General features: G+C 41.3%; 1 protein-coding gene across 1 annotated transcript in view; it reads left to right on the forward strand.

Annotated features, from left to right (window-relative positions):
• cntln (centlein, centrosomal protein) overlaps positions 1 to 26,675 on the forward strand; it is an 84,746-nt gene that overhangs the window by 52,449 nt on the left and 5,622 nt on the right. Inside the window, exons 16-25 of the mRNA XM_062426089.1 lie at positions 68 to 149; positions 1,954 to 2,035; positions 2,383 to 2,651; positions 7,617 to 7,847; positions 9,410 to 9,507; positions 12,237 to 12,363; positions 13,446 to 13,583; positions 14,334 to 14,519; positions 18,671 to 18,868; positions 23,039 to 23,113. Coding sequence (XP_062282073.1) covers positions 68 to 149; positions 1,954 to 2,035; positions 2,383 to 2,651; positions 7,617 to 7,847; positions 9,410 to 9,507; positions 12,237 to 12,363; positions 13,446 to 13,583; positions 14,334 to 14,519; positions 18,671 to 18,868; positions 23,039 to 23,113 — 1,486 coding nt within the window. The remainder of the gene's footprint in view (positions 1 to 67; positions 150 to 1,953; positions 2,036 to 2,382; positions 2,652 to 7,616; positions 7,848 to 9,409; positions 9,508 to 12,236; positions 12,364 to 13,445; positions 13,584 to 14,333; positions 14,520 to 18,670; positions 18,869 to 23,038; positions 23,114 to 26,675) is intronic.

Raw genomic sequence — 26,675 nt, forward strand, 5'->3', positions numbered from 1 at the left:
CTTTTAGAACCGGGGTTGTGGGTTCAACTCCTGGCCTGTAACAAAATCTCCTCACCTATCTCTACAGTGACAGTGGTGAAGAGTACTCGGACAGTCTCAACAGTGCGCATTCAGGGACAGCGGCTTACAGACAACGTGCTGACAGAAAGGTTGGTTTTCCCTCATCCTTTAATTATTTTTTGATTAAAAAAGGAATAAACTTCTACAGTCAGACTTTAAACCTTGGGTAATGTGTATATTCCCTTGCAGACTTCCTCTGCAAAAGCAGCATTTCATGATTTATGTGAAAAGCCAGCGTTTGAGAGTGCCTACAGGTTTTGTTTAAGTTGGTTAAAGCTTGTTTTAATAATACCTTGATTCTGGTGGTGTATGACCTTCATAAAGACTATTCCTGAATCCTCAAAAAGTGATTCTCAACTATAGTTATTGAAACATAAGCCATACCAGTACGGTAGAAACATTGTACTTTATGTTTAATTAATTAATTTATTTTTTAAAAGGGGTTACAATGTGATATTCAGCATATTCAGAGTAGAACTGTTCTATATGTACTAAGAAAGAGTCATGGTTGCAAGCTTAACTTGCGACAATTTAAGTCAGATTCCTATGTGTGCAGTTATGTACAGCTACATTAACGTGGCCATAGAAACAGGATGGATTAATTGCAACCCTAAAAAAATGAGACCATGTTATATTCTATTTTAACCTTAAACAGTAAAGGAATTTACTCCTTACCAAAAATACTCAAATGTGTCAGAGTTCTAGGACAGGAACTGTTGAAGTTTTTTAGAGGGGAAAGTATTCTTATGTGAGCTCCTAATTTTTTACCATAAAGAGACACAAATAAACAATCAATAAGTACCATTTTATTGAGTTTTATGTGATAAGTCAGAATATGGCTAGTTATGACAGTTCCTGTAACTATTTGTTGCATGGTTTGGTCCAGACTACGTTATGTTTTTTTCAAACTGGCCGCTCCCTTTGCTCCTACATTCACAAAGGCGTCCCCATGTGTGTAAGACTGTGCTCCTTCTTTTCCATCTCTTCTCACCACCATGAAATCGATAGGCCCAAGCCCTTGCTCTTGTCCACATCAAACCACTTCACAGCAGGACATGGCAGCTCCAAACCCCAGAGAGATATGTCCGTCAAGGAGAGAGATGAAGAGAGAAAAGAGGGGGACCTATAAACATATTCTGTCTTTCTCTCTTTAGGAGGAGGGGAGAAAGGTAGAAGGTGGGGAGGGAGAGAGGGTTGTTGTTGTACATGAAGCCAGGGAGCTGTCAGCGCCCTTTCTCTCAGATCACCTTTAGTTTCACCAATCCAGCTTTGCTAAATGTGCCCATCAGCTCCTCTTGGGCTCATCGCTATGACAGCCCCAGCCCCTCACGACGTGCTATGTCACAAAGCAAAGGGTTCATCTCCTCTCTCCTCTCTGCAAGGCGGTATGTATGATCAAACCTGGCACTGATCAAATCCTACCTGACCCCCATACAAAGGAAACAGGCAGAGAGGGAGGATGGGTGGGGGTGGGGGGTGGTGGGGGGGGGCCCTTCTTTGATGTCACTACAAACGATTGTGCAGTTGGGAGGTGTCACATATACACACATGCACGCACACTTATGAGCACAAATGACTATACACTCATGCACGCACGCGTCATACTGTAGGAGTGAATCAGGGCTTTCAGACAGTGATTGAACAAAGGCGGCATTTGCAAGCATCTGTCAGAGGTAATATCCGTGCTGAGAAGCGCTCAAGTTGAAGTTAGTTGAACATGCTCAGGTGAATTATTAAAGCACAGGGTGATTTGTCTTGTCGCGTTAAACTGTGCACACCCTGTGATCATGGTGTCATTATGAACTGCGTTTCAGGAAGCACAACATGTCAACCGGTTGTGTTACATTAAGCAGCTGCTTTTCATCACTGTCTCTGACTTTTCTGTTCCTTTAGTCCCACAGGTGCGCACTGATTCCAGGTACAGAAGCGCCGGCAGCAGAATCTAACAGAAAACAACCTGATGTTCTGGCCCAAGGTAGTGCAAGTTTTCCTTTTTCACACCCATGCAAAACTACAACAATGTAATCGACTATTAATTGAAGCAGGAAGAACACTCAATGTATGCACACGCTGTCGATCGGAAACAAGTATTTCAGAAGTTAACAAGCTTTTTCTTTTCTTTTTTTTTTTTTTACAACTTATAAATGGTGAATGTAAATCATTCAAATTGTTAAAAATATCACAGTTTTCACTTGTGCATACACGAAGAAGACACTTTCACATTCGCCTGTTAACTCCCAGCAGTAGCTTCTAAATAGAGATTTGGATTTTTTCCTTGCACTTGTCAACTCTGAGGCACTTGCGTGTACTTCCTCCTGTTAGACGATAAACAGCATGAGCCCTGGGAACAAGGGACGAGAGGAGAGAAAAGGGGGTGGAGGAGGAAGAGGATGCTGATGAAGGCCCAGCACTGCTCCTCCTCTTCTCTGCAGCAGCGCATAGAGTCCCTACAGCGTCACATTGACATACTGCAAAGTGCCAGGAAAGATGCTGTGCTCTCAGCCAAAGAGCTGCGGAGGGCCAATGAGAAGATCACGGTGCAGCTCAACTCCCTGACTGAGAAACTCTGCAGCAGCAAGCAGCTCACACAGGTAACTTGGGAAAAACATGGAGATGGGTAAAGAGGAGAGCCATCTGTGAGGGGATGGAACTTTCTTATTTTGATGTCTTTTTCTTTCTTTCTGTCTTTCTTTTGTATTTTCTTGGGGCTGGGAGTGTAGCAGTAGCAGGTCCTTTGCCCTTATCATGCTTAATAAGTGTGGTTGACAGGCTTACCCTCGTCTGTGGAGGTCAGCGCCATGGAGCAGAAGAGAGGAGGAGAATCTCTCTCTCTCATTCTCTCTCTGACTTTGCTGTTGTCTCATCCTGCTGAATATTTCAACAAGCCAGTTCTCCACAACAATCTGTCACAAGCAGTTACATTTCTCAAAATATGAGCATCTGTGTGCACATACACACATGCAAGGTGACTGTTTTTCATAGCGACTACGGCCACACACCTACTAAGTTATTTAGTACCTGCTTCCAGGTAGGAAACTCTTAGACTTGGTATAGACGATAAATAAAACACCAAACACTTTGGCCCCTAAACAGTATCTTTCCTGTCAGGGCCTCCTTGTACACACAATCATATGGACACACACATATAGACACGCACATGCATACACAACAGCACTAAGATAGACACAGTTGTTAATTTAACAGGCATGAGATGTCTTTTGGTGAACTCCAACATAGCAACAGCTACCGAAGACCCACTGTATGCCTGATGAGGTGTATCTGTCTGTGTGTGTATGTCTGTATGCTTACTGTGTAGAATAGTATAGGTACAGTATAATGGATACACACAGGTCAAAGTACAGCCCTCATAGTGTTGCTAGCTAGGAAGTGGCCCTTGTGCTACCACCCAGGCATCTGCTTGAAAGGGCCCAACGAGACCTTAGACTCAGGCACAGCAGTAAAGGCGTGCGTACACACACACACACACACACACACACACACACACACACACACACACACACTCTTTTGTGTGAATGAGTTGACAGAGAGGGAATTGTTGTCTTCGTGTTTGTTTCCTCTTCTCTCCTGCAGTATTAATGCCACTCCACCAGAGAAAGTTGGAGCTGACTGACTGGCCAAAGCTAGGTCTTGTTGCCCTCTCTGGAAAGGGCAAGAGGTGAAAGACTTTGGGCTTGTTCCAGCCGGTCCCGGCCAGCTCTCCAACTAAAGCTCTCTGCTTGTAATTGGCTTAGGACAGTCTCCACAGGGGCCATCATGTGAGAAGTAGCATGGCAGTTTCACAAAAACTTGTTTGTGTTGCTCTGTCTCCTGATCCTTTGGCCACTCTGTCCTTTCCTTGTTGCTTCCTCCCTCGCCTCCTTCCATCAATAACTCTTTCTAATTCCTTTCATTCTTCCTTGTTTTTCCTTGTTATTTTTTATTCCCATTCAGTTATTTTTATGAGTTTCAAATGTCTGAAAAAATTCTAATAACTAATACTTTGTTGCTCCTAAATCTGTTACATGAACGTTGAATAGAGCAGCAGTGTGGAACATGTGTTCAGCACTGTGGTGACACTTTCATCATTCAGTCATGACTACCAGCACCATCATGTTCACACATATGTCTTTGTGAGCAACATAATGTACAATGACTCTCAAACCCAATCTACAAAAGTTTGTGAGGCTTTTTTCTCGACCTTTATTGCTTTTGATTATGACAACGTTATACTCACCAAAGTAACCAGAAGTCAGAGAGCCAGATAATCTTAAACCATTTTATTGGAGGCAAAAATCCAATTTAGTGTGATCCTATTTGTTTTCTCTCCTTTGTTTATGACCTAAAAACAGTTGAAAAAAAGTATTTATTTTTCTTCATTTTCTTCAAGTGTTTGTTTTTGTAATACTAATTTCAACCACAAGAGGCAGAAGTGCACCACTACACCATATAATAAATAGGATTAGAAGTATTTTTCTTTTTTTCTTCAGTTGAGTTTTAATTCCACATTAACATTACTGTCATGTCTTTTTTAACTAATCTGCCATTAGTATTAGCTACACTGACGTTAGCCATTAGCCAGCTAGCTAACGAGTAAAAAAACATATTATTCACAGCTAACCAACAGCTCCAACCTACGCTTAGTCGACTGCATTGCTAACTTTAGTTTACTGTAACATTAGTCGTGGTAACAGGGACACTTCACCCCCATACAAGTAGGATGTTTTATCCAAAAAAACCCTTAAGAGTGGAACACTCATTTGACATTTTCTCACTGCTTCAATAAGCTTGGATAGTTTGAGTCATACTTTATAACACCGTACCTACGCAGTACGCACAACTGATCACGTTTGAATTTCTCCCCAACAGTATGAGTCTCATTTTGTCCTCTGTGAAAAAAGACAGCATCATTCAGAGTCATAGTTGCTGTTACTTAAGTATTTTACTTATTAAATAAACAATACTTGTGAAGCTTGCATGGCCTCCTCCTTCACCGACATGGCTTACATCTCTTGGATGGAATTGTTGGACTTCCCTCTGGAATATTAAGAAAGGGCAACAAGATCTAGCTTTGTGTAGTGGTGCACTTCAGCCTCTTGTGGCTGAAAAGAATATCACAACAACAAACAAAAATAATCTTGAAAAAAAGAAAAATCACATTCCAAAACTTTTTTTCTTCATCTGGCAAAACTTTTTTGCCATCTGTGTCTAAAATGGGGAAACAGGTAAGATATTTAGATAGATATCCTGGTAAAAAAAAAAACTTTTTTATCAGCTGTTCTTAAGTCATAAACACAGAAGAGAAAACAATTTAGATCAGACTTAGAAAATGGAAAATGGATAACCAGATTCTTCTCCTCAATTGCCTCCATAACCCTAACCCCTCCACTTCCATAAAAAAGTGAGTACTCTGAAAATGTTGGTTGACCCCTCATTGAACTGTAAATCTGTGTAGACCCACAACTACAGTAGGTACAGTCTGTAATCATTTTACTATCCAACTTTGTTTTCTCTTGCTAACATGATGGTTTGATTATCTGATTATCTATTTTTTCTTGTACTGTCATCTTCTTTTTATTAATGTTGCCACATTCAGAAATCTCAGCATTTAACATTTATACAGTCTGAGTACAGTACAGTTATTAATAGGACTGATGGCTAAAATTACAAAAGAAAATAAGATCCAAGTTGTAATAAACTGAAACTATTTCTTAAGGTGCCATAAGAAGCTTAAAAAACTCAGGTGTCAGGTGAAACACCCCCTCTCTATTCCTACCAAGCCTAGCTCCTGACAAAATGTGCTAGTCATGCGTATCATCCAAATACAGGATCATTTAGTTGCTTGGATTACCTTACTCAGTTCTTGCCTCCCCGTTTACTTGAGTTTGCGGTGTACTGTGACATCGCCCACGTTTTACCAGCCTTATCTCTTTAAGTGTGGAGTGTCATTCCCTCCTCTCTCATGTAAGGGTGCTGGGATTATCACAGGATTAGGGGCTACAACAGACATAACTGAATGAAAAAAGCTCCAGACATAATTTAAATTTTAGTGATAGTTGCACCACATATCACATAAAAAGTTTTCCAAAAAGAATGAATGCAAAGTGATTGAGGAACTGGTTGAGTTAGATGTTACACTTGTCTTTTCCCAAGTTTATTTATGAAACAAATACACATTTGTTCTTGCATTCATGTGTGACATTCATATATGTTCTTGGATGTGTAGCTATTTCAGCAGCCTCTGTTTCCTTATATATCCTGCTAATGATTTAGTATCACTTGGAACAACATCAGTGCGACCACTACTCGGATGGGAGCGAGAGAGGTGTCCTCTCTTCCAGCCTAATGGACCACCAGTTCATCAGTCTGTGTCAGTGTCATCTCTCACCAGGGCTGAAAATGGCCTGTGAAATCAAAGCCAGTCTTACAGGAAGTGTCATCAATGCCACACTTAATTCGTGCAGCACTACCACTGCATCCATAGCCCCACTTCATTCATTCGGTACACCTCCCTCTCTCTCCATCACTCCTACTTCTCCCTCCCTCCTTCTCTCCCTGGGGATATGGCTTGTGTGTCTTCAACAGAGCAGAGGAAACCTAAAACAAGAGGGATTCTATTAAAAGGTGTCAGCCAGCAACCAGATATCAATAACCTCCATGTATGCAGAGCAGAGAGCAACCCACTGGGAATCTGCGGTTTCACTTGTTTATGTGTGTGTGTTCCAGCATTTACTCCATGTGTGCAGCATACCTCTTCATGTATCATGTCTCCTATTTGTGCCATTAAGCATTCTTGATTTTTATGACACCAGATCAGTTAATTGTGGCAGTATTGAACGAAACTTAAATAGACATTTTCCGTCCTGTATTTTCTTAAAAAGCAGACAATGAGCTCTTTTAACCTGCACCACACACGTGGTTAAAAGCACTCACCTCCGATGCTTTTGTTTAGAATTATTGATAGACTGTACATTGTACATGATGAGCTAGTGTCATTATCGTTCATCACTCTAAACCCAACTGCTTACCAAATGCTGAACTCCCTCTGTCCCAAAGTGCTCTCTGATTCTGCAGGATGGCTTTATTATGCATGCCAATCACAGTGAGAATTAGGCCCTATTTACCGGGCAACGGCATCATCTGTCTCCTAATTAGCATTAAAAAAAGAGTCTTATCACAGACGAGATATTAAAGCAGAGACCACAGCTCTCCAGTGGGTAACGCATACAGTATTTCAGACATATTGTGCTTTCTTTGTATTCGCCTTTATCATATTCATGTTATGTAAATTTAAAGTAAAGACTTGTGTGTTACTTGGAGGATTTATTTTCTTACAACCTAAGGCAGAGAAAGCTGGATTTTTGTTTGAATCAAACTTCTCCTAGTTAATATTGATTCACGTAGTAATATAATATATCTCGCATTACTTTTTAACTCTCATCATTCCATGAAAAACATAGGTTTTCTTGGTTTTGTAACCAGTAGACACAACTTTTGTTTTTAGTTGTGGCGTCAGCAGTAGCCTAGACAACCAATTCTGTGTGTCGGTCAATCTGCAGAAGCTGACCTCTGACCTGGCTGGTGTGGAGCAGCAGAAAAAGGTTCTGGAGATGGAGTTGGAGCAGTGGAGGAAGATAACGTTCCCCCAACAAAACGCACCACCACCAGCAGCACCAGCAGCACCTGTACATGCAAAGTGCTCCTGCCAGGGCAGGACCATGCCCACCCTGGCTAACCCTGCCCCTCGGGCCCTGGAAGATGAGGTCAAACAACTTCAGGCCAAACTTAAGGTTAGCGGTTGTACGTTACGAATAGAGCTCTGGGGTTAATGAATTGCCCTCATGCTTTGTCTTATTGTGCACGCCTTATGAGATAAATCTCTTAATAGGATGATGGTATTAAGGATTGTGTTCATTTCCAATTTTGTGCCCTATGAAGCTTAAGTGGATACAACTATGAATAACAAGGGCAATTTTGAGAGCATTAATGCTATTTGGCTGTGAATGTTTATCAAACATTACAGAGCTACACCAGAATAGGGACAAAAGTAAGAAAATATTGTTCATGAATGTTGCACAGTTCAGTTAAAATTACCTTTTTGATTTTACTCATTATGCCATACCAAACAGTGTACCAGCTTTGGTATTCACATGCATTTAAGTTTTGTAGTTAAAGAAACAACCAAAAGACGTTTCCTTGGAGTTTTATCAAACATCAATATTTCTGAGTCACTTTAACATCTCACTGGTTTGTACAGCTCTCAGTCCTTGAGGAGTTTCGAAACTCTGAAAGAAACTGTCAAGGTTTTACTCTCAAATCATGTAGTGTAAAAAAAAAAAAAAAAAAAAAAAAAACATTCTTGAGCCTTTCAATTTACAGTTAACATCACCTGAAATTGCATGTGATTTCGACATGAATTAGCATTTCTTATCATTTGATCTTATTACGGGGTACCTGTCAGAAAGATGAGAAATGGGGAATAACAGTAGAGACGTGCCCTACATCATAGGGAATGAGGCGTGAGTGGTACCACAGTATTATCACCCTCTCTGCCGCCAGCTCATCAGTGTCACCGAGCAGATTGCTGCTGTCGTTACACACAGCCAAGGAAGTCATGTCAGGTGACAGCAGAAGGGAGAGGCGAGGGATGCGCTGTGGGGGTGCACGCACTGAGTGAGCGCATTGTCAAAAGCTTGTACTGCTACATTTCCCACAAGAGACACAGGACCCTTTAAATCAAAGTGTACGTGTACATTCAAATATCCATCAATCTCTTGATCAGAAGCCAAGCTGTCGTCATGAGCCGTATGTCTCTGTTACTCCTGAAGAAAAGCAAAGTAAAGCACAAAAGTGGTGTAGTTTACAAAAATCTCACCAGTATCTCTAGTTTAAATGTGATAAAAGCATCATCAGTTGCTTACAAATGCCCAAAAATTCTTGTCTTGTCATAATGCAAAAATATGTTAGATTTAAAAAATACATTGATATTTTATAAAGATATAAAATGCTGCAATTCTATTAATAATAACAAAATGTGTACAGCTGCATTTTTTAATTGGTTGGTAAATATATTCAAATATTTTCTACACAATCTTCAATCTTAAAATATATTAAGTGCTAAAGGTCTAGAAATTGTTATTTTTCCTAATTACTCCCCTTATCTCATCCACTTTGAAAAATAGTGTTTTCCTCTTAACCTCTTTTAGCACCTTGCACCCTCCCGCTGTAACTATAATGAGGAGGCATGCTGTGCCTGACCTGTCATCAGCTGTGTCGTGAAAACTCTCCCCACCCCCTATCGCACACGCTCAAACACATTAACAAACACACACACCGTGTTCCCTCCCCCCAGAGTGCAAGTGCGGAGGTCACAAGGCAGGTGGCAGCTAACAAAGCCCTGCGAGGCCAACTCCAGGAGAAGGAGGACAAGCTCCGTCAGCTGCAAGACAAGTTAGTCTCACATCTTTGTCTTCATTAGTATTAGTTCTTTCTCTTTGTGATTCTTTGTTGCTCTGCAGTACAGCTCTTACTTTACCTTTCGTCCTTCTCCGTCTTTGTCTTTCCATCACTCTGTGTCTCTGTCTGCATATTTGCACATTTGCTGCAGCTCTAATCTGCAGTGTTTGATTCCACCATGCGGCAGCACACTGTCTGCTGCACTCCACTTATGCATGCTTCTCTTCTGCGTGAATCATTTGTGAAATTATGCATGTTCTCATGAGCGAGTGAATAAAAAACGATTGAAGGAATTAGTTTGTATGCACATGTGTGCATGTGGGTGTCTTGTGTGTCATTTAGTGTAATGTTGCTTATGTGGGTAGCTGATGTGGAGTGCTGATCAAAGCAGTGTATTGATTGTTTGTGTGCCGCAGGAGGGACCGTTTTGGCCCATGACACTAAAACCCACACAGCATCGCTCTGACCTGTGGGCCACAAGCCTTAATGAGTTACATGGTACTCCTACTGTAGCATGCGGTGCATTATACAGTCAGCATGTAAAGCTTTAAACAATTCACTCAGGGAAACTGTCAAGATTTGAACAGTGTTGTGAAAGTCATATATCATCATTCTGCATTAGGATTTCATCTTCGAACTGAAAGAAAGGTACAAAGAACAACTAGGCTTTACTTCCCGTCCGTCTCTTTGTCTAGTATGCTGTGTCCTCTGACTGCCATTCTCAATAATGCATCCAGGGCATGTGTACAATCACAGTGGGTATGTGTTTGTGTGTGTGACCAAAGCACAGCGGATCACAGCCAGACAGAGTGAACATCCCTCAGCTGAGTTTCCACGACAGCCTCAGCCTCTCCTCAGGCTCTTGTCACACTCTCACTCACTCAAGCATATACACACACACACACACACACACATATAACTTGCCATCTCTTCTAGCCTACCACTCCATTTGCCTCCATGGAGGGACCCCTTCTCAGAATGAAAGACATGTCTAGACGTCTCTGAAATATACATCTCAGCACACACACAGGGAGCAAGGCTGCTTCGCCTTAAAGAAGAGAAGGGGGGAAAAAAAGAAATGAATTTCAAAGTACACCGGCATGTCCTCAGTCAATATCCGGCACTATGGCCCTGCCTTATTTATGAAGCTGCTTCTTTCATCTTTAGCCCTGTTGTCTATCAGCCACATGAAACATCCTCCCGCACTTCATTCTTAACAACATACACAGAAATGTACGTCCTGGCTCTCTTGCTTGCGCATACACTCTTCAGACCACTGACTGTTATCATTACAATACACGCATGTTTGATGAACAATATTGCCAACAAGCGCAGAACAAAGGGAACAAACGTGCGAGTGATCGGGTTATAGTTTGAGGCTCTCTTTCTCTCTTTCCACTAACACTCATAAATAGAGATCACACGCTCCAACAGAAGCTCCATATATCCTTCATTCTTTTTTATCCTCTATTCTTTTTGGGGTGCAGACGAAGAGAACATCTAAAATAAATGTTGTCCATCTAATTGCCATTAGCATTGGGGCAGAGGGAGCTGCTTGGGCTGTTATTGCTGCTCTCCATCTTTAAGTCAACACCAGACAGTCATCTGAAAGGTTCAATATGGGTTTTCTCATTAATGGTCAAATCCATGGGGTAACCAGCCAGCCCTACTTCTCCCCCAAAGTCCCCAGGCAAAACTCCTCTCTCATTTAATTTAATGTCACTCCAATAGGACAAGCTCACATTTATTTAGCCAGTCTGCCCTCAGGCATTTATCCACCAAGGGAGGCAGGGACATTTACTTACACGAAAGCATTTGCTCTGGCGTTGCTTCAACTGTTTATTTAAAACACACAAGCTATGATGCGTGTGGGAGCTAAAAGCTCCACTATATCTTTGAAATTATAAAAAAGAAGACAAAAACCATTTTAATTAACTGCATCCTTATGATCTTTATTCCATTTGTTCCAATTCCCCAAGGTATAGACAACCATGAAAAATGCCTCATATTTGCCTTTTATGAAAACAGAATAAAACATGCTAACATACTGAGCCCATTTAAAACAAGGCCTCACTATAATAGGGCTCTGTAGAATGCTGGAATATTAAACATGTCAATACAGCAGGTTATTGAAATAGGAAGTGACACAAGGTGCATTTTTGCAACAGTTAAGATATGACAAACAGCTTACAATACAAAGGCCGTGCCTCTCTGTAGGGAAGCATTGTCAGCATAGTACAGCACACAAACAAACAACATTTTTTTAGAGAGTATTCCCTTCATAATCAATCTTTCCGCAACCATGTCCCCCTGCTGATGTGTTTTTATATGTGACTGGTGTAACGCTGAGCTGAAAATAATAAACATTTAAATACTTGATTACAGTCTCTCAAGTAGTGTCACTGCTGATTGGAAATGCCGTTTGTCAAAAAGGACTCCCCAGTCACACTTAGTGCGCCATTCCCCGCCAGAGCACTTGTCCTAATATATGCCAGTTAGAATTATATATGCATCCTTATTTCACCCCCACCACTTACCCAAACAGCATGCCAGTGTATTTAGTTGTCATAATGAGCTGTCATGGCTGATGCACTGCATGGGGATACTGTGCCTGCCAGCTTAGTGTGTTTGTGTGTGTCGTTTTGCATGAATGTGTATATCCGTGTAGATACTCATTTATGCCTTGTGCATGTATGTGTGCTCACTTTTATGTATGTTTTCAGGGCGAGCCACACGGAACGAGATGTGAACATGAAAAGGCAGCTGGTGGAAGACTTGAAGACGAGGCTGAAGTTCCTGCAGGAGATGGAAAAAAGTTACCGTGGACAGGTGGAGGAGCTAGAGAAAAAGGTACACATGATACATCATAGCTGCTACAATCATCATGGTTTCCAGTTAGTTTGATGCTCTTTGTTAGATTCACAGAGGAAGTTAGGTGTTTTGGTGCCTTTGCATTTGTCATAACCCGAATATTATGGGTCCAATTTTAATCACGCAAGAGGAACGACAAGTGCAAACTGGTAGATCTTTGATCCAAGGACTGTGTGGGCGTCTCCAAGAACACTTGCTATTTTGGTTCATGTATGTGTAGCAGCAAAAAGTGCAAAAGGGCAGGGTGAAGTGGATAGGTAGGCGGATGTGGTGATTAATAAGTACACTCTTGTCAGTCACATCACTGGTTTCATAGCTCCTAAACAACTTAACCAATCACAGTACAGCATGACAAATGCTTAAAAAAATGCTAAGATGTTTCTTGAGGAAATCATACTGTACTTATGTAGGGTGTTGCAGCATGAACACAAACACATGACAGACGACAACTTTACAAATTAAATGAACAGTTAATTGTAGTACACTACAATGATGATGGAAATAAATAATTTAAGATGTTGTTGAGCCTGTTCATATTATCGCATCAATCAGTTCAGTTGTAATTATATTTGACATTGTAAATTATAACATCATATTATAATTGATATGTCAGCAACGTTTTCACGGTGGGTTTAAGGAATAAAACATCAGTCTTGCAAAGATGAAGCTGGGAAGAAAGCTATGGATTGATGTTAAGAGAATGTATGTATTTATAACCAACCAGTCTGATGTGTGTAGAGGTGTGTATGGTTTTTTGTGTCAGCCTGGTGTCATTTGCTTATAATTTGTGCAGCACTTTTAAATCAGAGGCTGTAGATTTATCAGCATATCTGCCCTACTGCCTTCAGATAGCTGAAGGGAATTAATAATCTGATGGAGAAAGTTTTCCATTATTAGAAAGCACTGTAGACAACAGATACTGTAAGAGTCACTCATATTGATTTATAGATAAATGCAGACTTCCAACATTCCTGTTTGAACATTAAACGTACCCACTGCTACCCCTTTGTTCAGCTTTGTTTTTTACCTTCCTGTTTCCCCTTTGCTCCACTTTGGTGCAGGTGAAGACTTTATCAGAGGAGGCCACCAACAGGAAGGCTTTCATTGAATCTCTGAAGAGAAGACTGAGTGTGGCAACCACAGAGAAAAGCCAGTATGAGGCCTCCTGTACCAAACTGAAGGAGGACCTGGAAAAAAAGGTTGGAAACAAACACACTGCCACACTGTCAATTGTCTCTAGAATTAAATTATATGGAAAACTTGAAATGTTACATCAACATATCGTTTTGGAAAACTTTTTTTTAATGTTTGTTTTGAACAGTTTGTTTTGTGCCGCAGCCTTTGGACAGTGAGAGGCAAGTTCAGTACAGTAACTGATCAATGTAATTAACTGTGCATATGCATGGTCACATGTAAACAGCTTATCTCTCATCATATCAGAGCATAGATTTCATCTATGAAACACCTCAGCTGTTAATTTTTAAATTTCTTCTTATATATAGTAAATTCAGACAGTTTTGTCCCGGGACTTTTTTTTTATATTGCCCAACTTTGAATCATGGTGGTTTCATTAAGCATGTATCAAAAGGAAAAATATATACAAATCTGTTTCAAAGTTGTAAAACTGTGATATTAAATTTAAAAAAACATTTAAGACCAATGCTTTTCATTGACTCTAGTTTGTTAAGAACTTATGTGTGTGTACGATTTTTGTAATAATTGCATCCAAGTGAAATTTGGTGCGGACTATCTGTTGCTTTAAGCCCGTTCAGGACCCTAAAATTAGGAGACGTCAGAAATTTCAAAATCCTATAATAACTTAAAAACCAGTCTTTAATGTCATTGCCTCTAATGTTTCATACACAGATGCAGACGTTCTACTTTTTGTAGGAAACAAAAACATAATTTGCTTTCAGACGATCAGTTCTGCCTGCTATTTTTCTTTACAGGAGCAGCGTATTCACGCCCTACAGGCCCGTGTGGGGGCCAGTGAGCAGGCTTTGACTGCATTGGAAAAGACAGCCACTGAGCAAATGGAGGGATTGACCCAGCAGAGCTCCCTTGCTTTGGAAAGGCTTCAGAGACAGCTAGGCCAGGCCTACTCCCAGCTAGAGCAGCTTCATTCTTTCATCAAGGTACTGTACTAAAAGGGCAAGGAATCAAAGGCCATGAGTCCAAAGTTTGTACAGTCAAATCATCTAACTCATTTTAAACTGGTATTATATGCCAGCGCGTCCTTCACCTACCAATTATATCGATGTTGTGTGCGTCCACCACCTGCAAGGTTAGATGTTGGGATCTGGTGCATTGCAAAAGGTAAATGAAAAGTGGCTTCTGGGAATGTCACCTCCCCTGTGGATCTGTCCCAACTAAATACTGTAGAGTAGGGTTCACCTTCTCTGCAGACTGGGCTTTCCTTTTCCAGAGTTCCCCAGGCAGTTGTGGGAATAATCAAGAGCCCCAGTGGAGTGCCAGTATCTTGCCATTTTCCCCAAAGAAGGAGGAAGCGATTATGTCATGGAGATGAAGGTTCCGACTGTTGCTTGTACGTATGTGCAGAACAGCAGTTCAAACTATCCCACCTTCTTTAAGTGTTCAGTTTGGGGAGTTCAAGTATCTCAGATTGTTGTTCATTATGACAGGATAAAATGGTGGGGAATAGCAATTGAAATGTGTATCCTTAATAGTTTTCTTTAAGGAGAGTTTGGATGTCCAAGAGGAGCTCCGAGTAGGGCCATTGCTCCTTTGCAATGAAAGAAGCCAGAAGAGATGGTTCAACCAGCTGATCAGGATGTCTCCTTGTTGATATATTTTTGGCATGTCCACCTGGGAGGAGACCGGGACCCAGAGTACAGAGTACAGGATTTACTCATTACTCATCTCACCTGGCCTGTCGGCTGCCCACCAGTATGGGGATATACATTAGAAGAAAGAGCACATGCATAATGACCCATTTCATTACGCATGTGCACTTTCTTTTAATGTATAAGAAGATAGAGGCCACCACAGTTAGAATACAGTGTGCCCAGCGGGAATGGGCACTATTGTCTTTGTATAGGCCTAATCCATCACCTTGAGGAATGCTTGTGTGTCCGTGTCAGTCTGTGTGTGTGTCTGGCAGAGACTGATAAAGACTGTCCATCAACTCTGTTCAGCTGACACCTGTCTATCAAAGGAGGAAAGGGCTTGGCAGAGATGGATAGTGGTGACAGTTTTTTTGCACACACACATAAATCAAGTGGCATATTATGGACACAGTTTAGTGGCAATCTTCCACAGTTTCTCCAAAACGATTATTTTTCTTGTACTGCTGAGGAGAATTCTAACTAGATACGATGTGTTTTCATTTTCTAACTTCTGATTTCTTTCACACAACTAAACCTTTAACATTCTCTCTTTTTTGCAAATTTGCAGCCTACGCACACATACTCATATGCATGCAATCTACATGTTACCTAAATATAGAAGCTGCATTATTTGCAAAAGCACACGAGGTATAGACACACAGTTCACACTCGTATTACTCCTCTCCTCCATTCCCATAACCTTATACTGGTGAGGCCATTGTGTTGTTGTTGAGGATTCACATCATTGTTTGTCTCCCCCTGGCTCCTGTGATCCCCTATAAGAACACCAAGCCCTTTGATTGGACTGCCTGACGTCCGGAGGAGATTTACTCTTGTCATGTATTGATCAGGACCGGAGGGCTGCGTGTGTGTGTGTGTGTGTGTGTGTGTGTGTGTGTGTGTGTGTGTGTGTGTGTGTGTGTGTGTGTGTGTGTGTGTGTGTGTGTGTGTGTGTGTGTGTGTGTGTGTGTGTGTGTGTGTGTGTGTGTGTGTGTGTCTTCATGAGCTTGTTTTTTTTTTGTTCTTTGTGCCTGTGTGTGTGTATTTGTGTGTGGAGATTTTTTATTGTGTGCCAGCAAACCCTTTGGCCCATGCACACGCCCCAGGCTGTAAGCACTGCTGTTGAACTGCTAAACAGTGGCCCTGCATGTAGTGACTACTCCACAACACACACACACACACACACACACACACACACACACACACACAGTTTTCTTGCACAGAATATTTCTGCCTGTCATACCCGCTGAAAAGTACAAGATTGTGCACAGTTTGTTTAGTATCTTTTTTCTGAATAGGAATGTATGAAGTTATTTTTTTTATTACTAGAAATTGCTATAGGTGTGTGAAGTACAGTATCCAAAATGATGTGATGTAACAAATTTATATGTGATTACCTCAAATTCCTTTGATATACAGTACGCGTTCATTCACACGATTAAACATCTCACTCAAATTTGTAGGCCAAACAAACAATAAACAGCAGTTTTTATAAATCAGTGCCTGCATAATCTGACAAAATTAAAGCATTTTCTCCTCCCATAATGCTTCTTATGTTTTTGAATGGTCCTTTGTGTCCTCGTGTGTGAAGAGGTTCAGAGATAGCTAGTTATTAAAGAGGATATCTTTTTAGCTGCTCATTTGATCCCCATCTCCATGCCCTAATCCTCGTCCTGTCTAAATTGGCCCTCTGGCTATAGTGATTGTGGTACTAGCCAGGCTAACAGCTCTTAGTAAACACACGTAGGCACGTACACATGTACACACACAAACCTTCCATGTATGTATTTGAATTAATTTGTGCATGCGTGTGCGTGTGCATCCACACTCCCCCTCCCTCTCTTTGTCGTTCATAAGGCTGAGAATGAGTGATAAATTCACCCTTTAATCTCTTTCTGGATTATTCCACATGCAGGGTTTAGGTCAATTAAATGTAACCCTTGACTAGTGACAGTGAATACCTATTAGGCTGTAAATAAAAGAATAGGATCTCCGACTGTTAGTTAATGAGCTGTGTATTCCTTAAGGGTAAACACGGTTCTTAGATCCCCAAAAAAGAGCTGAAGCTGCCTTCTGTTATCAGGAAGGGAACAATAGTTATGATTTATGTGCAACTCAGTGCTACACTTCTTATTTTACATCTACATGGAAGTAGTAGGCCACCTGTGAAAATGGTCCTGCAGTGTTGACAGTTAATGAAATATATACATATAATTGAATTAAACTGGTCACACTTCTGTTATCTAGGGGGAGTTTAAAGGGACTAGTCAGTTTATGCAGACCATTGTTCTATGTGCTTTTTGTGTAATGTGATTCTTATAGTTTTCTTGTATGTCTCCTTTGTATGTCTACATGACTGACCTCTACAATATATATTCAAACTTGCACAAGTCAAGACAAGTAACAATACCCTACTTATTGTCAGCTGCATGCCTCAAACTAGTCACTCAGGACTCTGTGAGAATCACCGCTGGCTTTATAAACTGCATCTGGTCCACCTGTGTGGAATTAAGAGAGAGGAGTGGAGATGTTTGCGGCTATTCAACATTGTTCATGTGTGATTACCCCTGTTACTGTTATGCACTTGAGTGTTTTCGTATATGTGTGTTTGTGTGCTCCCACTGTATTTTTTAACTTGCTTGGTTACATTGTGTGCTGTCTAAGAGCAAGTTGTTCTTTGTTTTTTAGTTTTTTTATTATTATTATTTTGTTATTGTGTACTATGAGTTCTCCTTTCTCTAGCTTTCCCTCATCTGACCATCTATTCCAAGGTCAGCTTTTCAGGAGGCTTACAAGGGAATGATACAGAAGATTATTGCCTCGATCAATAAGCTCAAAATGAAGCAAAGGGGAGTTTACTTTATTGACTTCCTCGTGTACAGTGGCAGTTTTAACATTTAATTGTCTCTCTGTATTTAGAGCAAACTCCCATTTAGTGCCCGACAACTGTGCCATCCCAGGCCTTCCTCGTCTCGCTTGCCATTCACTTGGGCACCATTTGAAACAGCCCCTCATAGCTTAATTATTAACAGTGTTATGCTGCCCTGTTGTACTATGAGACATTCTGAAAGCAAATAAATAAATGAATGGCTGTATTTTCAGTAGCTCTCTGTCTTTCTCTCTCTGATGCATGATTCTCAGTCTGTTGAGATTTTAGCAAAACTTGGGGTGCGTTTGATATCAAAGCTGTGTTCCCTCAGCTTTCAATCGACAGGGCAACAAACCCTCAGGTCCACATTCCTACAAGGGAGCGTGAGGCGAAACCGAAGAGAATCTGAGTGTGTCAAACTCAATATTCCTCCATAATGTACTAGGCCTCTCTGGCGCATGCTTGATCAATTTCATTTATTCATCTGCCAGGCAGAGCTATCCCTCTTGTTTTTCTATATCCATTTCATCATCCTCTTCTTTTTTTATTCCGTCTTCTCCTCCCCCTTCAGGCCCTGGCCAGTGAAATACTTTTAGACGTTCAAGAGGTCAAACAGCAGTTGATGAAGAGGAGGAGGTTGAGGCAGGCCAATGCTGTGGCAGCAAAGGGCGGCCTCTCAGCCAAGTCCATGATCAAAGCCAAGTCCATCGCGGCCTCCATCCTCAATATGTCAGAGAATGATCTTGCAGACATAATGGACACTGAGCAGGTAAGGCCAAGGCACCTTGTATCAGCATTACAAACACTAACTTGATGATCTATATCAAGTCTAAATTATGCCCAGAGCACTTAACATACCTATGATAGATTTTTGATTCTGTACAATTTCTAAACACCCTAAAAGTTTTCATTGATTGCACCAGAGACATGGGACAGACATTATATATATTATATATTATATAATAAGATCGACTTGTTGCTTGAGGTATCTTCTTTGTCAATTGACACTAAATGAGAACAGTAATTTAAGCCTGTCCTCTGGGAACCGATACTGTATATTGGTGTTTGTGTAGAAATGAGGAAATTACTTCTTAGTTTTTTTTTCTCCACCTGTTTCTAACAGTATTTAGCCTTGCTGGAAATCTCTGCTTCTGCCTGACCTTCTCTTATTGATAGGTAAATAGATGTAGTCAAGTAAGCAAGGCTAAACACCAAGTTATGTGTAAAAGGTGAACCACACACCAAGGTAAGTCAGGAAGTTACAGTACAACACAGAAGGATGTGGCTGCATTTTTGAAGCCAGTGTTCTTGCTCTAGACAATATCAAAAATACCTGCAACAGCTGCCAACTTCATCTTGGATTTAATATGACACAAACTGAGGAAGTACAACTCTTTTCTTTCACCAGTCATTGAACTGAAATTCCTTGATATTGTCTGCTTGCAAAAGTTTGAATTTCACACTCTTTTCCAAGTTGGTGGGCCCTTTCTCCACCATAGATCATACCCGTGCCGTGTCATCAATTAGCAACTCCATGTTACAATCAACCTCCAATCCCTGGGGACTTCCTCCCATCTATCACAAGATGAGAGCGGGCGCATCAGGCACTTACTCACACTTGAAACCAATTTTAGCCCTTTGCAGCCCAGCTCCACCCAGGAGATGACAGGGAACAGTTTCTCATTTGACAAAAAGTCCCCCTCATCAGAGCTGAAATCTCTGCGGGTAAAATCACTCTCTTCTCCTCTGCACTTGTTTCCTCCATCGTATTAATGGTTTTTAATGGCGGGCTTAACATGATCGGTGTGTTTTTCCTGTTAAGATAATTGAACATTTTGTAGATCATCACACTGCTGCTGACAATGCAGGGACCCACCAGTGAATTATAATGTTGTGTCACAGAGCGGGGTTAAAGGTTTAGGTGCTAGCATGTTTTACAGAGTGAGAGTTTGAATGTAAATGTCAGAAATAGATCCCAAGGGAAATAGTTTGTGTGTGTAAGTGGCTGTCATGGAGAAACAAAGGCCACTGAATAATATATACTACTTGGACTCCAGGACATTTTAAAAGACCTGAATGGTAGTCTGTGAAACAAGGTAAATCAAAATCAGATGCACCCCACCTAAACCAGGCTGAAACTAGCTGTGAACATCAAAGTAAAATGAAACTACAGCATACAATACTGTAGATTATCCGCAGTTTGAACTAAGGTCAGTTTGTGACATAGTATTGAACATTCTGTTACATTTCTCCTTCTTTTACCCCTTCACTAAAAAATTGTAAGAAACGTTCTCACAATCTTTATAGATTGTGTGTTTTTCTGTGGACTTGAGGACGTGACATGAGGTTATCAGGATGTCCCGGTAGTCTTCAACAAGTCCAACACATAGCAAGTGTATTCATTTATTCACTGGGCTGTGCGATACAAGTGTGCTGAATGAGAGCTCGGGGCTCAGTGGGACTTCTTTTACTTTTTGGTTTTACTTTTAAATGAGAATACTCAGTTGCCAGCATAGTTTTTTTCTTTAGTTTGGCAGATTTCTCTGTCAGCAATATTTGTTTTTAACTTTGTAGGGCACCGGTACATGCTTTTGAAATCAATGTATTTTTGAATTTCAGGCTTATTATAATTTTTAAATGAATTATTCCTGGTAGTGGTTATATTTTGGGAGAAATTTGGGAACAGATGGCCTTCATGTAATGCCCACCATCTTTTTCAAGGGCTACATATTTTCTTTCCTCCTGAGCATTAGTCTTGGTTGGCTGAAATGTACCTGCAGAAAATGTTATCTTTTCCTGGAGGTGTTTTACTGAACTGAAATTTGGTTGTGACTTGAGTGTTTGTGCGGTTTGACAGTATAATATCAAAACAGAACAACCCATGTTTTCAGAGATTTTATGGGAACAGGAAAATTGTTCACCTATTGTTTTTAAAATGTATTTATGTATTAATTGCTCTTCAAAAGCAATTAAAATTATACAGAAACTTAAAGCTGCCCCATTACGCACATGTACACAAAATAAATGGGATGTATATAAATGCCCATAAGCCTTGTAAATATTCTCAAACATCAGCGCCTACACCACACATGTTCATACACATGTATCATACTGCACACTGTTATTTGCCTCTATCCACTCCATAGCGTGCAACAGAGGACCAGGGAGGGCCGACCAGCTCCAGGCTCCCTGGGCAACTTGTTGTGGAGTTAATGATCCAGATGTAATAAGGCTGTAATTGCCAGGCCAGTTTGTTTTGCACCTAATGTTAGATGGAGGGTCAGTGCTTTGTTATATATCTGCCAAGGGTGGAGAATCGCTCTCACTCTCACGCACATACACTGTTTCACACACCACGTTCATCTCTGAGGGAGCTGTCACAAGGAAGCTCCCTCCTCTCACACCATTTCTCTCTCTCTCACTAATATACCCCCTCCCCCTTGCTCTCTACCTACTTCTCAGTTACTCTAAGCACCAGTCACTAATTAGGCATGCACTGAAATTAGCCTAGCCCCAGTACTATCACAAAGGATCACACCTAAGGTTCCAGGAAGCTGGGAAAACCCGGAGGGAAACACATGCTTATTTCCCCTTTTTTTTTTTTTTTTTTTTTTTTTTTGGGGGGGGGGGGGGGTATTTGGCCTTTATTTGAGAGTTTTGTATAACAAGACAGGAAACAAGGGAAGAGAGAGGGTGTGACATGCAACTAATGTCAACCCTCCAGACCTGGGGACTGGGCCCGAGTAGACTTTATTCACACACACTGCGACGAGTCTGAAGTGTTTGCTGTCATCAGGTCAAAGTTGCAATCTTAACTGCCTCAGCCTTCCCACTGAGTTTCTGAATGATCCACCAGAAAAAGTATGCAGTGTTTAACACCCTTTATTACTGTGGATCCATGATTAAAAACAAGGCCAGTGTAACTTAATGTAATTTCAACTGCACACTAGTCTTCCTCAATAATCACACACAGACAATTAAAGCTGAATTTGCATAGATAATAGTCATAAAAACATATAAAAGGAGCACATAGTTTGTGCCCTGAATGTTTCATATAATGTGTGCCCGTTTAGATGAAAACATAGAGAGAGTCATTTAATATGTACTGTTATACTCCCCATTACTTTGAATGGCTAAGTGTTTATATTGCTAATACTATTCTCAGCTGAAGATACTTAAAAATGTATGTAGTCAGATATTTTTCTTAGTAGGACATACAAACATTTGTCTATCCAACTCGCACTGTTATTGCTATGAATACTGGGTGATCTTCAGAGTGCACTGTATGAAAGTCCACATAAAGAGCCCCCTTGTGGACATGTCACTGGACATTCCACCAGTCTAGAAGCGCAGGGACTTTTGGATTCAGCCACACAGACACACACACACACACACACACACACACTTCCCCCCTCCCTCCTGGCCTCCCTGTGTCCCTGTGAGGTAGTACAAGGCTCGTCACATCATTTCGAGCAGTAACACCTGGGGTTCGAAGTGAAGAGGTAGCACATTAGTGCTGAGGTGTACATGGCCATGCAGTCGCTGTTCACCCTGTTCATTAGCAGTAACAAGGCTACCACTCTGCTAGGTCTTTATACATGAGTAGCATGCAAAGGTATACTGGCATACCCAGCAACTGAGTCTCCAGGGTGCCTCCTCAAGGTCCTGGCTGGAGTGATGCTACAGTTGTGCCCTCAAGCAGGAGGCTCACAGAGGCCAATGTTAAGATACAGTGGCATATTCTCTCTAGAAACATCAAATATATCTTTAGTCTGACTCATTTGAAATCTTGGACAATTAATCCATCTACAAAACACCAATATTCCTAGGATTTAGTGCAGATTTTAGAGAGAATACCTGTAGTAAATCCTAGGAATATTAGTGTATATTTTTAGTCTCCATCATGTCATTGAAATATATGTATTTGTTGTGTTTACAGGGGACAAAGGCCCATTCAGAGAGTCCAAGAGACCAGGAGTGGCTGGACCACCTAAACCACATCCTCCAGCAGAAGGTCAGCCTCATTCGTCAGGTCACTCATGCCTGCACATTCAGGACAGAGAACTTAAGTTATTACTTAAATTTTTGTTGTTGTTGAGGTGGTCTTAGTTGAGGTGTAGATTTGTCTGTTGTGCCAAAAGGTAGAAATGTGTCAGAAAGTGAGAAAGTTGTTCTTTTTTAACTTCATGGAAAAAAAAAGAAAAAAAAATGGAGAGTGGTTCTTTCTCACAAAAAAGTATAACTCAAACATGTAGGGGAAAAAACATGCATGGAATTAATTCGAAGTGGGATTATAATCTGTGTTGCTTTATACAAGTAAAAAGGAGAATTGGTTATCACTTCACCGCTGTTTCATATTATTAAAACAAGCGTCTCTGTGTGGCCGTGAGACAGAGCATCTTATTCTCTGCTACTCTCCTCTCTCTCAGTGTTGTTGACATAAGAAAAGCTGAAATGGGAGAAGCGCAAATTGAAACATAAGACACAACACCACTTGACTGATTCAGTCGCAAAGAAAAAAATACATTGTTCCAACTGGGATAAATACGGTTTTCTTAAATTGCGCCTTATTTAGTTCAAATTTGAGGGATTTTTTGTTTCTTTTACAAACAGTCAAATGTTTACATTTATGTCACAATGAGCTGAGCGCTGTTTTGTTTTTAGTAAGTAATTATTGCCAAAATGTTTCCTACAAAATTTACAAAGAAATGCTCTGTGATATATTATTTTTACTTAGTTATTAATTTATTGTAATAATAATAATAATTGTTTCACTCCCATTTTAGTACTGAATAATAATTTTACTCAATGTATCTAACTACAAATAATTAAAATGCCAAGAAGTTTTAGACATTTTTTAGTATGTTTGAATTTAGCCTAGTGTTTTTATGCTTTATTTACAGATGTTTGAATTTACATAATGGTTAGACATCTTTGTGTCAATCACAGCAGTTATTGTAGTCTAACATACAGTACACTGTTTTATCAGTCTTCTTGTAGAAAGATTTGGGTAACAGTTGCACCCAAATACTGTAATTGTATGAATTTCAGTTCCCACTCCAATGTGTCCTTCCCCAGTCTGTGAAAATTACAAGGATGCAAAAGATAAAACAAAGAAAAGCAACTCCGTCCACACTTAGTGTTGTAGTCTTTGTGTGCACAGCCACTCATCTGTGAGTGCTCTGCTGGAGCTTTACTCAAGTGCTGTCAACGTCTGCTCACTGTGATATGTGTATGATTGAGAGTGTCGAGTGTGTGTATGTGTGTCTTGTCTGTGTTCTTGTCAGCGTCTGCCGCAGGCACTCATGCGTCGCCTCCGCACCACGACACACACCAGACACTGTTCTCTTGTTCCCCAGATCTTCTTCTGACCTTTCCACCTTCCTCTCCCCCTCCTACACTAACACACACACAACACTCTATTGAATCCATGTTTTTTCCCTTCTAGCTGGACAGCTCTCAGTCCCTGTTCTCTGTCTCTCTCTGCCATCCTCCACTGTCCCGCATTCCTCTCTCTCTCTCTCCTTCCCTCTCTCTCTCTCTCTCTCTCTCTCTCTCTCTCTCTCTCTCTCTCTCTCTCTCTCTCTCTCTCTCTCTCTCTCTCTCTCTCTCTCTCTCTCCGTCTCTCACTCTCACTCTCACTCTCACTCTCTCTCTGGCTCAGACCCTGAGGCAGCTTGTTAGTGGGGAACTAAATATTGATTTGGCGGGCCTGTCGATGCCGGGAGAATGAGCTAGTGTCCACTAGAGACCTCGGCACCGGCAGCCTGCTATCGACGTTTTCCGTGGGCAGAACAGGGGTGGTGGAGGGGGAGGGGGGAGCTTGGCTGGAGCTGGTGTGGGGGAGTGGAGGAGCAGGAGAAGAGCGGAGTATGACAAGGCTGAGACTTGCCCCCAGGTCCCTGTGGGGACCGCTGGGACCATCGCAGTCATCCCCCCCTCACTGCAACAGACTTTTTCTATCCCCTTTCAAGTCCATCTTGTTCTGTTTTTTATTTATTTATTTATTTATTTCAAATTCTTCCTTTCCTCTCTATCTCACAGTTTCCTCTTGTTGTCTGTTTTTTTTAAAGCATAGTGTCGATCAACGGGACTAGCATTAGGCTTTATCTCTGCCTGTGTCCCTCATACATATTTCTGTAATTTTTGTGAGGGGCTGATGTGACTTCTCACTTGCTACAAGGCCACTATGAAGACAATTTTAGCAGCTGAACTTCAGTCAGGTGGCTCTCTTAATGTGACAGTTTTAAAACCACAAAGATAATTTGCCTGTACAACACATGCCCACTGATTCTTTACTTTCTTTAGCGAAGGAATACACTTCAAGAACTCTCACACTGTTCCCCTCAGCTTCGCTACTGTCTGTGATAGCTTATGAAAGGCTCACCAAGCAGAACATCTGTGAAGTGAAATGGCCTGTCCTGTCACCCAGCCTGTGACACTAATAACACACTCCCCTAATAGTGATATGATCTTACCTCCGAGCCGCACTCACACACTTCTTTGGATAAAAAGACACAGAGACAGAAATAGACCCAGTGAAAGGAAAGATGAGAGAGAGATCCATGTCCTTAACTGGCTGGGGCTGTCACTGAAGGAGGACATGGATGTGTCTGTCTGTGTGTGTGTGTGTGTGTGTCTGTGTGTGTGTGTGTGTGTGTGTGTGTGTGTGTGTGTGTGTGTGTGTGTGTGTGTGTGTGTGTGTGTGTGTGTGTGTGTGCGTGCGTGCGTGCGTGCGTGCGTGTGTGTGTCTGTGTGTGTGTGTGTGAGAGTATGTGTACATATTCGTGTCCACATGTACACTCTTACGACAGCCTCATCTTGTCACTGTCAGTGCCTAATGGAGCTGCCAGTGGGACAGCACTTTATTATCTCAGTGGCCCTGTCAATAGCAAACCCATCACTCACTCAGTGTGTGTGTGTGTGTGTCTGCGTATGTGTGTGTATTTGTGAAAGTGATATGTATGTGTGTATCTGTGTGTGTGTGTGTGAGCCATTGTTCGCCATCACTGTCATGTACTGCCACATGTCAACATAACAAGAAAGAGAGACATCTGCAACACATTGGAAAATAGCGTGTTGTTGAGATATGTGACTGTGTATGTGTTGAGTTACAGCTCCCTTCATACCAAAGAAGTGGCATAGATTTCTGGAGCCCGCTCACCGCTGCCCCACATGTCCACTCAAAATCAAATGAAACATTGCGTTCATTCCCTCGTTCCTCAGCTCCACTGGCGAGTTAATGAAATCAAACCCTGCTCCTGTCAGTAGAGAGCCACCATAAGCAACGCTCCGTTGTCAGGAACGAGGGACGGTGCTATCTAATAATCATGAGCAGGCCAGGGGGTGTACTGTATGGCTCCACCGCAACCCACCATGAATAAGGCCAGCAGTGAAGATGGAGTGTCCATGTGGGCCATGGGGTCCAGGTACCGGCCCAGGGAAGCATTGATTTAATTGCCTTTGGTTTATTTGTGGAGTCCTAATTATTGACTGGAGGTAGAATTTAATGGGCCAAGTCTTTATGAAGACAGGGAAATGACTGGCTTCTGCTGCTGGCCAATAATGAACAGGAG

This window comes from Scomber scombrus, chromosome 2 (genome assembly GCF_963691925.1).
Source record: "Scomber scombrus chromosome 2, fScoSco1.1, whole genome shotgun sequence".
Taxonomy (NCBI): Eukaryota; Metazoa; Chordata; class Actinopteri; order Scombriformes; family Scombridae; genus Scomber; species Scomber scombrus.